At 36.0% G+C, this 17,782-nt stretch overlaps 1 protein-coding gene across 1 annotated transcript in view; it reads left to right on the top strand.

Moving 5' to 3' along the window:
- Positions 1-17,782, top strand: part of POLQ (DNA polymerase theta) — a 120,164-nt gene that overhangs the window by 47,164 nt on the left and 55,218 nt on the right. The window contains exons 16-18 of the mRNA XM_040621309.1: positions 6,912-10,018; positions 12,627-12,770; positions 13,779-13,975. Of these exons, the coding sequence (XP_040477243.1) occupies positions 6,912-10,018; positions 12,627-12,770; positions 13,779-13,975 (3,448 nt within the window). The remainder of the gene's footprint in view (positions 1-6,911; positions 10,019-12,626; positions 12,771-13,778; positions 13,976-17,782) is intronic.

Below are 17,782 nucleotides of genomic sequence, written 5' to 3'. Positions count from 1 at the left end.
CTAGTTTTATACTGTTGTGGTTAGAAGAGATGCTTGATATGATTTTAATCTACTTATATTTACTGGGACTTGTCTTATGGTCTAATGTGTGGTCTATCCTGGAGAATGTTCCGTGTACATTTGAACTGAATGTGTGTTTTGTTGTTTTTATATGGAATGTTCTGCATGTGTATATTAAGTACATCTGGTCTTAATGTGTCATTTAAAGCCACTGTTCCCTTCTTTTTTTGTCTGCATGATCCTTTCTTTCTTTCTTTCTTTCTTTCTTTCTTTCTTTCTTTCAGATTTTATTTATTTGAGAGAGAGAGCATGAGCCGTGAAGTGGGGAGTGGCAGAGGGAGAGGGACAAGAGACTTGTTGCTGAGCAGGGAGCCCAACACAGGGCTCCAACCCAGAACCTCAGGATCACGACCTGAGCTGAAGGCAGACACTTAACTGACTGAGCCACCCAGGTACCCCTGGATCTTATTATTTTTTTTTTTAAGATTTTATTTATTTATTTGACAGAGATAGAGACAGCCAGCGAGAGAGGGAACACAAGCAGGGGGAGTGGGAGAGGAAGAAGCAGGCTCATAGCGGAGGAGCCTGATGTGGGGCTCGATCCCAGAACGCCAGGATCACGCCCTGAGCCGAAGGCAGGCGCTTAACCACTGTGCCACCCAGGCACCCCTGGATCTTATTTTTTTAATCTATTCTACCACTCTTTATCTTTTGATGGGAGCATTAGACCTACTTGTATATTTCAAGTAATTATTGTTAGGTATGTATTTATTGCTCTTTTGTCAATTGTTTTCTGGTTGTTCTGTAGTTCTTCTCTGTTTCTTTCTTCCTCTTTCATTCTCTTCCTGTTGGTGACTTTCTGTCGTGTTATGTTGATTGTCTTTATTTTTTGTGTACCTATTACAGATTTTGGCTTTGTCTTTACCATGTTCATATATAACATTTTAAATATATAGCAGTCTGTATTAAGTCAATGGTCACTTAAGTTTGAACAAACTCTCAAAGAAAATTTCTTTCTCTCCCCTCCCCACATTTTATGTATATGTTATCATGTATCTTTTTATTAATAATTTCTTACTTTTGATTATGGCCTTTTCTTTTTCACTTAAAGAAGTCCCTTTAACATTTCTTGTAAGACTAGCTTAGTGATTTGAACTCCTTTAACTTTTGTTTTTCTGGTAAATTCTTTATCTCTCCTTCAGTTGTGAATGATAACCTTGCCACACCAAGAGTGTTCTTCATTGTAGGTTTTTTTTCCCTTCAGCTCTTTGAATATATCACACCACTCTATTGTGGCCTGCAATATTTCTGCTGAAAAATCTGCTGGTAGCCTTAAGTGGTTTCCCTTGTATATAACTTTTTCCTTCTCCTTGCTCTTTTTAGAATTTTCTCTTTATCTTTAACCTTTAACGTTTTAATTATATATGTTATGGTATGGAACTCCTTGGGTTCATCTTGCTTGAAACTCTGTATCCTTCCTGAACCTAGATGTCTGTTTTCTTCCCCCAGATTAAGGAAGTTTTCAGCTATTATTTCTTCAAATAAATTTTCTTCCCTTTTCTTTCTCTCTTCTCTTCTGGGACCTCCATAATGCGAATGTTTGTTTACTTGATGTCATCCTAGAGATTATATTTTGTATCTCTTTGTTGAAATTTTCACTGAGTTCTTCCACTCTTGTCTCCAGTCCAGTGAGCTTCCTTAAGATCATTACTTTAAACTTTATGAAGTGTATTTTTTCTGTTTCATTTAGTTCTTTTTCTAAGATTTTGTCTTGTTCTTTTGTTTGGAGCATATTCTTCTGTCTCCCCATTTTGCTTGATTTTCTATGTTTGTTCCTTTGAATTGAGTAGAACAGCTGCTTCTAAACTTGAAGGAAAGGTATTATGTATGGTCATTCCCGTGTAGTCTATGTGTGCCTAATAACTTTGGCTGGCTGGCTGGAACTGTGGCTGCCATGGGCATGGAGTCCCAGGCACTCCTTGTTTGGGCTGCCCTGGTAGCATGACTAGAGCTGAAGTGGGCTTGGGTCAGGTGGTCTCAGGGCTTTCTATGGAAAGGAAGGGTCTGGCAAGACAGCTACCACTGAAGTTGGTGCAGGCTGGGGCAGTCCCTGGGCTCTCTATACAGAGAGCACCCTGGTGGGATAGTTGAAGCTGAAGTGGGCAGGGGCCAGGACTTGAAGTTCAGGGTCTCTCTACCCACAGGGTTTGCTGGGACGACAGTTGAAGCTGAAGGGGGTGCACGCTAGGTGTTCTGGGGGGCTCCACACAAGATGCCCAGACAAAGTGGCTGGAACTAAGGTGGGTGTGGGTCAGGGGTTGTTGGAGCACTCTTTGCTGGAGGTGTATTAGCAAACTATCTGGAGCCAAAGTAGTATGGGCCTGGGTCTGGGGTGCTTTGCTCCTGTGTGCGCCACCTTGCTGAATCAGCTGGAGCTGTAGTGAGTACTGACCAGGGATGTCTTCCTGGTGGCCACCACACTGGTGCTGCCTCGGTGGGATGGCTGGGGCTGGTATGGGCTAAGGGTCTGGGGCTCACTGAGGTGGTAGGCCAGCTAGTGCACCCAGACCCTGCTTCTGTCTGTGCTATCAAGGTGCGAGGGAGCATAAACTGGTACTTGCTGCCCCTATGTCCCGAACAGGGTTCCAGCAGCGCCCCCCCAATCTTGTAAAGTTCTAGGTCTAGTTTCTTTATGTTCTAGTTGCTGTTTGTACTTCTGTATTATGCTAAGGCTGCTATTGCTGTGATTATGCATTTTCTGAATGCCTAGAACTTTATTGATCAAAAGTACTAATATCAGTAGTAGGACAAATCAACATCACATACCTCCTCTTCTGACACAGTGAGAAAGACACAGCATTACTCCTGGAGTATTCTTATCAAGAATGTCTAAAATAAATTTAGTTATAGGGAAACATTAGACAAACCTAAATTGGGAGATATTGTACAAAATAATTGGCTAGTACTCTTCAAAAATACCAAGGTCTTAAAAAAAAAAAAAAGACCGAGGAACTGTTTCTAATTAAAGGAAGATAAAGAGACATGATGACTAGATGTACCACCTTTTTCTAGATTGGATTAGAAAAAGGACATACGTGGAACAATTGGTGAAACTTGAATAAGGTGTGTAGATTAGATATAGCATTGTGTTAATGTTAATTTTCTCAATGGAAACTGGTGTCTGGCACCTGGCCACCCTTTCCTTTTAGTACTTGGTACTTAAGAGCCAGAAAACCCAGTTAGCATTTTGATTGTCTCAGTTTGCCATTAACAACAATTCACAATGAATTACCTAATGCATATGTATTTTCATATTGTTGGTGATGTTTCTTCAGAGTAAATTTCTGGACGTGGAATTTCAAAAGTTAAGTGCTTGTGTCACTTTATTAGATTCCAGATTGCCCTGCAGGTTACATTCTCACTAAGCTATTACCCCACAGCCTTGCCAACAGAACCCATTATTAGAGGTTTTCATTTTACCAGTCTGATAGGTGAGAAATTGTATCTCAGCCTGGTTTAGTGTGCATTTCTCCAATTGTGAGTGATGGTAGAGATGTTTTCGTACATTTCAGGATTTTTTTTTTCCGTATCTTTGTGAATTATCTTGTTATGTCTTTTCATTATGTTTCTACTGGATTTGGTCTTTTCCCTCTCCTTTTAAAGAATCTTTTCAAAATTGATTAGAGTCTTTAGCTGTTTATTTTTATGTATATTGCAAATATTTTCTCAAAATTTATGAATTGTCTTTTGACTTATTGCATTGTTTTTGCTATGCAGAATTTTAATTTTTCTATTGATTTTTTTAAACTGTCTTTCTTTCTTTCTTTTGTTTTTGCTTTGAATTATCAGAGTTAGAAAACTTTGTACTGAGGTTTAAAAGAAATTCATTCGTGTTTTCTTCTAGTATTTATAGATTTGTATTTAGATTCCTGATGCATATAAAATTTAATTTTGTGAATGGTGTGAAGTCTGGATCTAATTTCATCTTTTATCCAATGGCTTTCATTTATTTTAAAAAAAGACTATCTTTGCCTTAGTAATTTGAGATGCCATCTTTATCATATACTAAATATCTATAATTAGGTTTGTTTCTGGACTTTCTATTCTGCTTACTATTCTTTTTGTCAATTCATGAGCAAGTACCATACTTTTAATTATAAAGGCTTTATATATGTTTTAATCTCTGATAGGGCACTTTCCCACATACTTTTTCAGTATTTTTCTGGCTATTCTTGTGTATTTTCCCATATGAAAGTTATAGTGTTGTTATTTTATTGGGATTAGATTGAAACTTAACTTAGAATTGACAACTTTATATTGGTTTATGAACCTATCCAAGGATAGGTAATATCTTTGAATTTAATGTAGTTTTGTGATTGTCAAGAGTTTTCAAAAGATTTCCTCATATAGGTTTTCAGAAGTTTTAGGTTTTGCTCACACAGGGTTTATACATTTCTCGTTAAAGTTATCCCTATTCAATCTTTAGTGTTATTTTAATTGATGGCTTTCTTCTACGATGTCTTTTACATCATTATTATTTGAGTATGTGAACACTGTTTTTGTATATTTTTTATCCTATTTTCAGAATTCTTTTATTGTTTGAATTACTTTTATCATTGGTTCTCTAGAATCTTCCAGGTATATTGTTATATCATCTGCAAGTAGCTATTTTACTTCTTTCTTAATAATTCATATGCTTTTAATTGATTTCTCTTAATTGTATTAGCTGATACCTCTAATATGTAGTAGTATTAGGGGTGGTAGTAATAGTGGGCATTTTTCTTTGTGATCTTAGTGGAAAGGCCTCTGGTGTTACTTTAGTAGGATACTGTCTTCAGGACTATGATGTGTGTGTATATATGTAGGTTTGTATGTATGTATTATCATTTTAAGAGTGTCCATCCATTGAAATTTCCCTGAATACTTTTATCATGATTGGATGCTCAGTTTTGTCAAAGGATTTTTTTAGCATTTATTGAGATATTGATAGGGTTTTTCTCCCCTGTTTCATTTATTAGCACAGTGCATTATATTAATAGATTTCCTAATATTGAATCAATTATATGTTCCAAAATAAATTTAACTTGGTTATCTTATTTTATTACATGATTTTGGATTCTGTTTGCTAATATCTAAAATGGTATACTTTTGCATTTTTATTTATAAATAATATTGGTCTGTAGTTTTCTTGCATTGTGTGTTTTTTGCACTATATTTAAGTTTTGGTATCAGTTTTGTTATCAGACTTGCTTCATGAAAGAGAATTATGAAGTGTTTTTTTGTTTTCAGTGCTTTGTAAAATTTATAGTCTTGGGACTGGTAGAAGGTTTGGCATGATTACTGTATGAAACCATCTTGAATGGTGACTTTCTATGGGTTCTTGATCACTTTGTTTATTTCTTCAGAAATTAGTCTCTAAGCTTTCTATCTCTGTGGGGTCAATTTTAGTAATCTGTATTTCCCTAGGAAATTACCATTTCATCTGGATTTTCAAATATATTTTTGTAGAGATTTGTAAATTAGTTTCTTAGGAATTTTAAGTATTTTTTCTGTTTCAATAGTTATTCCTCCTTTGTCATTTTCTATTTTATAAATTTCTACTTTGTTTTTTCTTGATTGGGTTAGCTAGTGGTTTATCTATTTTTTAAATTCTTTAAAAATCTAAGATTTGGGGCACCTGGGTGGCTCAGTTGTTAAGTGTCTGCCTTCAGCCCAGGGCATGATCCCAGTGCTCTGGGATCGAGCCCCACATCAGGCTCCTCCGCTTGGAGCCTGCTTCTTCCTCTCCCACTCCCCGTGCTTGTGTTCCCTCTCTCGCTGACTGACTCTCTCTGTCAAATAAATAAATATAATCTTAAAAAAAAAAAGTTACTACTTTAAAAAAAATAAAAATCTAGGGTTTTTTTTAATTAGGTCTTTTATAAAAAAATAATATACCTTATTAGTTTCTTTTTTTAATATTACGTTTTGTTCTTCCTGCTTTCTTCTTATTTTGTTGTAGCTTTTCTAATATTTTGGTGAACTAGGAATTTGTTGACTTATATTTTTATTGACAAATGCTGTGTTTTTAGTGTAGTACTATGAATTTAGTACTGTGAATTTTCCTGTGGTCTCTATTTTGAGTATAATCCACAGACTGTGATATGTAGAGATTTTGTTTTTATTTGTTAGAAATGATGTAATTTGCATATTTTCCCTTTTTTGGCCCGGTGGAAGTGCTTTTTGTTTTTTTATTTTGTTAAATGATTTCTAGTCTTATTACACTACAATCTAATAGTGTTGTTTATAACACATATACTCTATGGAACTCACTGATGTTTTCTATGTGACCTAATAATGATCAATACAAACTAGATGTGTTCTCTATTGTAAAGGTGAAATGTTTGAAATATATTCATAAAGTCTACTTCATTGGTTATGTTCATTAGGTCTTCTTTATTTTTATTCCCCTCCTCAACATTTCATTGGTCTTTTAATGAGAGTGGTTTACTAAAGTCTACTAATTGTTAGTATATTTCTCTCTGTCTCCTTGTATCTCTTGTCTTTGCTTCATTAAAATATTGCTTGTTATTTGGTGTATAAATACTCATAGTATATATGACTGGTAATGTTACCTTTATTATTTTTTTAGCAATAAATTTTACCCTTTTTTGTTTAATGCAAATTCCTCCTGATGCTTCATTTTGTACACAACTCTTATCATCAGTTGACATAGAATGCATTTTAACATTTATTTGTTTTCTGATTTCCCCAACTAGAATGTAAGCTCTAAGACAGCAGATATATTTCCCTCTCGTTCAATGCTATTTCTTCAGTTCCTAGAACAGATCAGATCAATGCTTAGTAAATATTTCTGTATGCATGAACGAAACAATGCATTAATTTATTTCTTTTCCTGCATCATTATATAGTGCCCGAAAGGCAGTGGATGAGGAAGAGGAAGCAGTTGAAGAACGTAGGAATATGCGAACTATTTGGGTGACTGGCAGAAAAGGTTTAACTGAAAGGGAAGCAGCAGCCCTTATTGTAGAAGAAGCCAAAATGATTCTGCAGCAGGACTTAGTTGAAATGGGAGTGCAATGGGATCCATATTCCCTTTTAAATTCTGATACACAGTCATCGACCAGCAGTGAGTCAGAAGTAAAGGAACAGAAATTTATACTCCAAACTATGAGATCTTGTAAAAGATTAACATCAAAGAAAAAAAGTAACTCGATGCTTAGTGATTCTTCTGCTAAGCATTCACCACATACTGTGCAAGATTTACAGAAAAGTGGAGAGCATACAAATTCCTTTTATGATAAGTTACACAATGGGAATCAAGAATGCCAGGCACATTCCATTTCCAGAGCAAGAAAATGGGCTTCTTTGAATACAAGTAAAGAGAAGCTAAGAACCTCTCTGAATGAGGGAAAAACACGCACTAAAAAAGCTGTTCAGACTCTCTTATTTGATAAAACAAAAAAAGAAGCTCTGAGTTTCGGTTCAGAAAAGATGAGTACTGCCTCTGGATCTTGGACACATAGTAAACGGGTAAAACAGTCCAGACACAGTAGCCCTGTGAAAGACATTGGGATGTATAGAATTGATTTACAGGAACAGACTATGTCTAATCCTGTTTATTGTGAAGACACATTTTCCTTAAATGAGAAGAATGTAGAATTTAAAAGTCCAGAGCCTTTTGGTAAAAATGTATCTTTCTGTGCTGAGGGAAAATACAGCAAAGCATCATTCTCATCACAAAGAGAACAAAGTTCAAAGAATAAAACAAAAACTAATGATATTCTTGTGGAACGTTTTATCACACGATCCCAGAGTAAAAAAGTGAATTGTCAACCCACTAGTATGGTTAGTGAAAATGAAAGAGGAGTCACTGTTGTTCAGTCAGAAAAAATAAACGAAGTCCTGATGGTACAAAATGACTCAAAAAACCGGAATGTTTATGTAAAACATGACACCCACTCAATTAACCAGTGCCCAGAAAAACAATCTGATAAGCAGACAAACACTTACACCAAACAGAAAGAAACAATAGAGAGACAAATACCCTGTGAGACAGGCAGTAGTTTTATGAATAGAGACTCAAATGTTATTTTCAAGTGTGGAAGTATGAAGTTTAATGGTGAGGAAAATAAATCAAATAATCTTCAGGTATCAGGAGATAATATAAGTAGCACCGAGATACTCAGATTACATCTCCCAACTGGAAAATCAGGAGGCCAACATGAGAATTTTCTAAATACCTCTAGAATACAGGAAAAAACAGACGCTTATGCAGCAAACAAAACTAAGAATAATTGTGTTTCTGACTTAGGTTTAGTTCCTTATGAATTCGAAGAAAGTTTTTACCTGGATACTCAGTCAGAGAAAATAATACAACAAATGGCAACTGAAAATGCCAAACAAGGAGCAAAGGATGCCAACCTGGCAACAGGGATGATGCAGAAGAGCTTAGACAACAAGAACTCGGTACACTCTTTTCAGAATGAGATTCATATTACTTTTCCTGGTGAACAACATTCTCCAGGAGTGACAAATACAGATCATTTGGAAGTTAAGACTGTAGATGCTATGAAACAAGGCACTGATTCACATGGGGTTGATATCCTGACTCCAGAAAGCTCAGTTTTTCATTCTCCAATACTCTTGAGGGAAAATGGCCCTTGTTTTAAAGGGAATGAACTTTCTGTCACCGACTCTCAATTAAATAGTTTTCTTCAAGGTTATCAAACACAAGAAGCTATGAAACCAGTTACACCTCTGGTTCCTCAAGAGAGAACTACCGCTGGTATAGAAGCAGAATGTCTGCCAGTTTCTGAAACAAGTTTGAATTTGAGTGATAGTTTACTATTTGACAGTTTCAGTGAAGACTACCTAGTAAAAGAACAACTACCTGATAAACAAGCGAAAGAACCCCTCTCTTCTGCACTAACATCAAACCATTTCAGTCATTCTATGGGTGTGCAACCAGAGGGACCAATTAGAAAATCAAATATGAATGAGAATCAAGATAATCAGCAACAGTTGACTTGCTTCAGTGATGAATCTATTATATTTTCAGAAATGGATTCTGCTCAGATGGTTGAAGCTTTGGACAATGTAGAAATATGTCCTGTCCAAGAGAAACAGAATACTGCGGTATCTCTTAGAGCATTAGAACTAAGTGATCCAACGACTGTAGGTAATGATTATCCACAAAGAGAAGTAATTGGAGGACATAAAGATGAAAGGTCTCAAAAACCCGAATTAACTGAGATAGGGGAAAATAATTCATTCTTATGGTCAGGGGCATCATTTGATTTAAGTCCAGGACTGCAGAGACTTTTAGACAAAGTGTCCAGTCCTCTAGAAAATGAAAAGCAAAAATTAACCACTCCAAACTTGTCTAGTTTGAAAGGAAAAAATACAGAATTAAATGACAAACAAAAAGCGATTTCAAATTTGGAGCCAAATCAAGTGCAGGGAATCTCATTTTCCCCTAATACTGAAGTAAAAAGCAAGATTGGGGCTCTGGAGACCAATGCCCTTCATGAAACGTCATCCCCCTTGCCTTGTAAAGAGAACTGTGTAGCTGATGATAATGGACTCATTCCTCCAACACCCATTCCAGCATCTGCTTCTAAGCTGGTATTTCCAAGTATTCTTGGAACATCTTCTGTAAAACTTCGGAAAACACATAGCGTTTTACAGCTTGATGAAAGTTACTCATTTGGCTCATCTTCAAATATTAAAAACAAAGATTTAAGTTCAGAGAGTAGAAATGGTTTAAAAGAGGATAGTCCTATTAGAGACACAAGTTTTTCACTGCAATTGTCACAGGATGGATCGCAGTTAACTCCAGCCTCGTTCAGCCCAGGAAGTTTGGCCATAATTGATGTAGCAAGTGACCAAACTCTCTTTCGAACATTCATTAAGGAGTGGCAGTGTAAAAAGCGATTTTCCATCTCACTGGCTTGTGAAAAGATCAGTAATTTGACATCTTCTAAAAGTGCTACTATTGGTGGTAGGTTTAAGCAAGGTAAGAATTTTTTAAAATTTTTCATATTTTCATGTTTATATGTAAAATAGTGGATTGGGATGGGCCTGAGCCTTTTCATTATTGGATATTAAATGTAATAAATTTTTCCAGAGTTTAATTAAAGTTTCTTCTATGTGGGTTTACCTGTAGCACAGCTTTATGGTTGAATGCAACTAGATTAATAATAGTTGCCATCTGGTATAAGGGATGGGTGACTCCAGGACATGTGGGTATGAGAGCCGAGCCCTGAGAAAAAAAAGCTCAAGCTGGGATACTGAACTAATGCAGACCACCAAGGCGCTACTCATTCACTTGGCCCACGGTTGTAGCTGTGGTCTAATCAGGCTGTGTCTGCCTCTTTCTTCTTAAGCCACAGATCCCACCTAAACAGCCTTCCTAGAGTAGATCCCCACACTAGGTGGTCCAAAGGGAGTTCCAGACCAGTCTTTTCTCTCAGGACAAGGATATAGCAGCCAAGCTTATTGCTGCTGCAGCCACCACAGTTGTGGCTGGCTCCAGGGCCAGCACCAGAACACCGTTTGGCAGCTTGATCATTGGGTATATCAGGAATCCATCTCTCAAACAGCAGCTCTTTCTTCAGTGCTATTCTGGACTTTGCCCTGTGTCAGGCCATGGAGCTCTTCTATTTGATTGTTGCCTTCCTTATCCTTTTCACTTTATGAGGCTTCACACAGGTCACCTATCTGTCTCTGCTTCTTCAACTCCAGGCCATATCTGGTGCTAGAGTATGCTAAGATTTACCATTAAAAATCATATATATACACACATATTTGTGTGTATATATATGTGACTATATATAATATAGTAATATTAGAATATAAGTTTATAAAAACTAAAATATGTATTTTGAACAAGGATCGCCTTTTTTGGTATCTTAATGGTATAGCATCATGGTTTTTATTAATCATCAGTGCTCATGAATTACTTTCTATTAAATTGTAATATCCTTATTCACTTATATAATCACAAAAGTACATAGAAAAAAGGCACTATATTTTAATGTACATTAGCTACATGTTTCAGTACTTATCTCAAGTAGACTTGTATCTCCAACTGATGTTCATGAATTCTTTGCCAAAATGTTCACCCCACAGCCTCCTGGAGCCCTTCCAGGTTTTAAGAGACTTGAACCTTTTGTCAAATAATGCCATGTATGTATATTCCTGTCTTACTTCATGACAATAAGGATTTTGTACTATGGGAATAGCTGTCATCAGCTTGACAACCTATTGTGGAAAGCAAAGATTTGATTAGATTTCTTAAATCTCTGTATTTATGAATGAATTTGTTCATAAAAGTTTGAGTATTTCATCTTTAATTTATGGAACATGTGTTTTTTAATTTTTTCTTTTGAGTATAATTGACACACAATGATATATTAATTTCAGGTGTACAAAATAGTGATTGGATAAGTTTATATATTACACTATATTCACCATGAGTATAGCTACCATCTGTCCCCATACATTGCTATTAGGGTAATTGACTATGTTCTTTATGCTGTGCCTTTTATTCCCATGATTTATTCATTCCATAACCAGAAGCCCATATCTCCCACTTTCTTTCACCCATTTTGCTCAACCCCCCATTCTCCCCTTCCCTCTGGCAACCAACAGTTTATTCTCTGTATTTATAAGTCTGATTCTGCTTTTGGTTTATTCATTTGTGTTTTTGTTTTAGATTCTACATATGAAGTGTAATCATGGTATTTGTCTTTCTCAGTTTGATTTATTTCACTTAGCATAATACTCTCTATGTCCATGTTGTCTCATATAGCAAGTTCTCATCCCTTTTTATAGCACCATAATATTTCATTGTGTGTGTATACACACACACACACACACACACACACACACCACATCTTCCTTATTCATTTGTCTATCAATGGACACTTAGGTCATGGAGCACATGTGTTAATGACAAGTTTTATGTACTTTTTGTGTTGACTAGTACTTTCCATTTTTCATTCAACATACATAAAATTGAGCACATTCTCTGTGCTAGGGGTTAGAGGGATAAAATTGTTGACTTAAATTTAACAGATATGTGCCATTTATTTTCAAGGTACTGGGGATCTAATTGCAAATAAGATAGACTGGTTTTTGACTTGTATCTATAAAGTTGGAGATGCCTTATTTTAGAAAAAAATGTTGATTCCAGATACAAAATCATACCTGATTCTTCGCCAAGAAATAAGATGCTTGATTTCCTGAAGTTTTTAGTGTTAGGAATTGCTGAAGTCACTACAAAATTTTTGTAGCATTCAAATGGTCTTTATTTCTGTTTGAGTTATGGCGATTCAAAATGCAGCTTTTAAAAAATTTAGTTAATAACTATTTTAGCCATTATTATAGATCCATTTTAAGAAATCTTTGGTAAATTTTTCATAGTGACAGTTATCTTAATAGATGGGAAGCCTAGAAAGATCTTATATATACATAGAAATGACCATCCAAATAATGCATATTTTAGGGATCTGGATATTTTGCCAATCAAATAGTTCTTGTATTATCATTGTTATTTTTTAACATTCAGTTTAATGGCTTTATTTTGAGATTTTTAACTATTTCACTTTTGATTTACTTAGTTAACTCACCTCAGGAAACCCCTGTTAGAGATGATGGTGTTCCTGTTAAAGGTTGTGATGACATCCTGGTGGTTGGTCTGGCAGTATGCTGGGGTGGAAGAGATGCCTATTATTTTTCATTGCAGAAGGAACAAAAGCATCCTGGTAAGTTAATTGCTATTTAACTTAATCACCATATGATTTTAATATAATCTCTATTAGGATAGTGACCTATTGGTTGAGAATAATTTCCTGATACTTAGCTAGAATTTATCTTTAGGCTTAAAAAATTCTTGGGGGGGGGGAATAATGGCTATTGTCTACATTAGTTCATATATTAAATAGAATGAATGTCTTAACCACAACATTTACTCCCATTTACTTATCACATGGGCTACTGATACAATCTTTTCTTCTTGAAGGCAGTAGAGACTTAGGGACTCCTTGGCCACCTTGAGAGTTTGCTTTTGAAGATTAGATCATAGCAGTCTTTTTTCAGACTTTTTTCATGTTATTGATTGGGTCTGGAACTTATCTAGAGACAGTGATGAGCTGAACATCAACTACAGTAGTTGAATCATACAGCCTTTGTAGATGTCTGTAGAACTGAGAGGATATGATCTGGAAATATCTTGTGATCTGGTTACAGTTGTTGCATTAGATTGTTGCATTAGCTGATAGATTGGTTTTAGACAGTAGCAAAATTAATAAGTAAACATTTTAAAGAATGCTGTGTAATACCTGTTCTTGAGTAAGCATGAAATATTTTCAGTTGTTTTGAGGGAAAATGTGTTATGTTAAATAGAAACTTGAGCTTCTATTTTTTTTAAGATCTAACATTATATGTTCACACTAAATCTTTTTAAAAAGGAGTTCATTTAAAATTCATTTCAAAATACCTTTTATGTCTTTAACTCCTTATTCTGAGAAATGTACATTTATTTTTAGGAATCTTGAAATTTAAAAATTTCACCTAAATAAATAAAGCCTTGATTTTTAGAATACGAAGCACTTCATCTGTGTAGCCAACATGACCTGAATAAGGTCATGCTGAATTATTGGTTCCATGGAGCTGGATCCTTAGACTTTTCAGTCTTTCCATTAGAGATTGCTCTAGAGATCAAATGAGTGCATGTAATTTTTGCCTTAAGACTTTTTGTTTGTTTTCTAAAGAAATTAGTTCCAGTTTGGTCCCACCTTCTCTGGATCCAAGCCTGACCGTGAAAGAGAGAATGTGGTACCTTCTATCCTGCTTTCAAGAGGAATCTGATAAAGAACGTTCTATTATCATCTATGACTTCATCCAGAGCTATAAAATTCTTCTTCTGTCTTGTGGTATCTCCCTGGAACAAAGTTATGAAGATCCTAAGGTTTCATGTCTTATTTAATTTTTACCATACTTAACAATTTTTTTTAATGTGTAGTGTTAATTCTTAAATGACTTGGTATTTATTTAGCTCCAACAATGAGGCTTAAATTTTTTAGAGTAGTCACTCCTTTATCCAGTAATCTCATCTACCCAGAACAGAATGTGATGCACCAAATACCTCTGTGTAGATAAAAGCAGGTTCCACAAATTTGAAGCACTAAAGTTCATACCTTTCCTCAGAGATTTAAAAATTTTTTGATTTTGGTTATGTTTAAAGTTTTCTGTCTTAGTAAATTAGAAATGAAATGAGAACTGTCAGGTTTAAATATATGATAGCAGGATGTTTCAAATATCCATGAAGACAGAGGCAGAAAATAGGAAAAATGTGTAAACCTAAGACATTGAGAAGAATAGTAGGGCCATTTAACATAGGACAGATTACCTTACTAGCCTCTGAGAACTTTACTATTATAATAGCAAAGCATGATACACTTCTCATAATGATGATTCTGAGTTATTAAGGAAAGGGTAATTTATGTTATTGTAACATACACTTTACAGTATAATGCATTTTTATAAGACATTTATTTATGATACCATAGCTCTCAAAAGGGTATCATTTTCCACCTGTTGATACTGGTTACATGAGGCATATGGAATATTAATTTTGAATTTGTATGTGATACTACTTAGTTGTTATTAGCAATATAGTCAATAATAGGATAAATTTTGGTTTCTTAGTTTCTTTAGCTTTTGGGGGGAAAGATTTTCAAAGGCAGTATCAGATAAACTGAAGATACTCTCCTTTTCCATAGTTCAAGCTAGGCTTGTTTGACATATAAATTTCATGTAGTTTTTAAACTGACCTTTACTGGATATAAAAAGTTGTCACTGAATTTTGATGTTCCATACTAGTCAGGCTTCAAAAAAAAAAAAAAAAAATGAAATCTTGCCATTTGCAACGACATGGATGGAACTAGAGGGTATTATGCTAAGCAAAATAAGTTAATCAGAAAGACAGCTATCATATGATCTCACTCATATGTGGAATTTAATAAACAAAACAGAGGAACATAGGGGAAGGGAAGGAAAAATAAAGCAGTATGAAATCAGGGAGACAAACTGTAAGAGACTCTTAATCATAGGAAACAAACTGAGAGTTGCTGGAGGGGAGAGGGGTAGGGTGATGGGGTAACTGGATGATGGACATTAAGGAGGGTATGTGATGTAATGAGCACTGGGTTAAGACTGATGAATCAATGAACTCTACCTCTGAAACTGATAATACAGTATATGTTAATTAATTGAATTTAAATTAAAAAAACTCAAAAAAATTTGATGTTCCAGAGTCCAAAATGAGAATCTGGGTAATACCAGTTTCTCATTAAAACTATTATACCATCTCAGATTTATTATACCACTTTTTGCATAAACTACTTGAAATATTCCATAATTGGTTTTGTCAACCACAACACTTTTGATGTAAGAAGATAAACTATTAATTTTTAAAATCTCACTTTTATAAGAAACATTTGCCAACTTTTACATCAAACTACCTTATTCAGTATTCTCTAAAATGTTTCTGATCACCAATTTCTAATGTGGCGGGGGTCCCCACACCTCCAACAATTCCCTGGGTATCAGCTGATTATCCTACAATTCAACTCAATTCTGACACTGCCTACCTAGGTTGTTATGCTTCTGACCCACTAGCTATAAATCAAAGTTTCCCACCACCCCCTCCTTGGGTTCAATTAATTTGCTGGAGCGGCTCACAGAGCTCAGGAAACCAGTTTATTCCCTAGATTACTGTTTGTTTGTTTGTTTTACAAAAATATTAAAGGAAATGAATCAACAGCCGGATAAAGAATACATAGGGTGAGGTATGTAAGAAAGGGCATGGAGCTTCTGTATACTCTCCAAACATACCACTCTCCCTGCATTTCCATGTGTTCACCAACCTGGAAGTTCTCCAAACCCTGTCTTTTGGGTTTTTGTGGAGCCTTCATACATAGACATGATTGATTAAATCATTGGCCATTGGTGCAGCCTCCAGCCGCTCCCCCATCCTAGGAGGGTGGGACTGAAAGTTCCAACCCTCCAGTCACAGGGTTGGTTTTTCTGACAACCATCCCCCCATCCTTAGGTGACCTAAGGACATTACAAAAGCCACCTCATTAACATAACAGAAGACATCTTTTTGTCTCCCTCTCAGTTTAGCAAATTTCAAGGATTTTAGAAGTTCTGTGCTAGAAATGAGAACGAAGACTAAATACATATTTCTTATGAGTCACAATATCACAGTCCACCCCTGGTCTTCAAACACGGTTGTCATAACGTGATTATTATAGCAAAACAATAGTAAAAGTCCAAAGAAGTTGGCACATTACTAGAATCCCATTCAGTTCAGATGAAAATGTCTCCCAGGCTTCCATTCAATGTTGCCAGGTTCCAAAAGCAAGAGAAGTGTCAGCAATATATGGCTTCACCCTTTTAGGCATCTGGCTTAATTGAGCTAAGAGACAATATCATCTCTTGCTTAGAGCTTCTTTTGAGGTGTTAATATTGGATTTTCCTCATTGCATAACACATTTATTCATTTCTTCACCTATAGCTACTATTTTTCCTTATATGCTTTTAACCTATATGTTACAATTCCGAAGCAGTTGATGGGGCAGGTTGTGCCTTCACCCCATCTGGCATGATTATAGTTTCTTGCTTAGGAATCATCCATTTCCAGCCCTTATACTTCTACTCCTGATCCTGTGACCCCTGCATCAGCTAGGAGGAAAAAAGTTGAGGTGATATGGGGAAGAAAGTATACCAGCACCTTCCCCGTCCTTACCTCTCCAGATCCAAACAGAGAAATGTACCCAGTGGGAACACTCCTGTAGCCCCACTAATATTCATTCATGTTGAGTGGGGGCACATACTCATGAAGGCATATAAGCCAGCCCTTCCTGCCTTTATCTCCCTCCATTTTAGACAACTTATATTTTAATTGCCCATTCCAATTCTCTATCAGACTAGTACTGAGGATATCTCTTTGGCCATTGTTGAACATTATGGGCTATGAAGTGTGTTTTTTGGTCTGAAGAAATGATGGTCAGCCATCCAAACTGGTGCAGTATCTTCTGTTCTGGTTCTTTTATAGCACTCAGAGCATTTGCATCTACAATCAGGTAAGCAAAGCATGGTCCAGAGTCAATGTCTAGTCCTATCTGGACCCATTTGTACCTCTCCACGGCTACTAGCATTAGTCTCACCTGCCACCTATCTTCCTGGCCTTCCTACTGGGGAATCTGCCAAATAACCATCTGCAGTCTCTGACTCTCTTGTTGACAGATAGAATAGTTCATTTTAGCCTTCTGTGCCTCAGAGGGTACAAGAGGAATATGTCTAGATTCAGCCATCTCTGTATTGCTGCAGTGAACCATGTCCCCTCACTCATGGACCCAGGTGACCATCTCAAAGGGGCATGCAGGGAAATCTGCTTGATAATTTGAGTCACCTTCCAAACCTAGAAGGGAGTTCTTGTGAAAGGCATTAATGTGTCCTACTTTCATGCACCCCCAAATTTCCATAGGACAGTCCTGTAAGAGCATCCTGTTAGCAGGCCAGGTCTCCATTGCCGCCCTGACTGAATTTTGGCCAGGCTGTTGGGCATTATTCATGAGCCAATGAAAACCCAAACATAGGGCCTCTTCCCAGCTGTTCAATTCTTTCATCACTGCTAGGAAAACAGCATGTAACTCAGCACACCAGGATGATCTGTTTTCTTCTTTGAGTAGAATAACAACTTTCCAAA

This window comes from Ursus maritimus, unplaced genomic scaffold (genome assembly GCF_017311325.1).
Source record: "Ursus maritimus isolate PB19 unplaced genomic scaffold, ASM1731132v1 scaffold_4, whole genome shotgun sequence".
NCBI classification, from domain to species: domain Eukaryota; kingdom Metazoa; phylum Chordata; class Mammalia; order Carnivora; family Ursidae; genus Ursus; species Ursus maritimus.
Note: the sequence above shows the minus strand (reverse complement) of the source record. Positions and strands in the feature narration are given on the sequence as shown.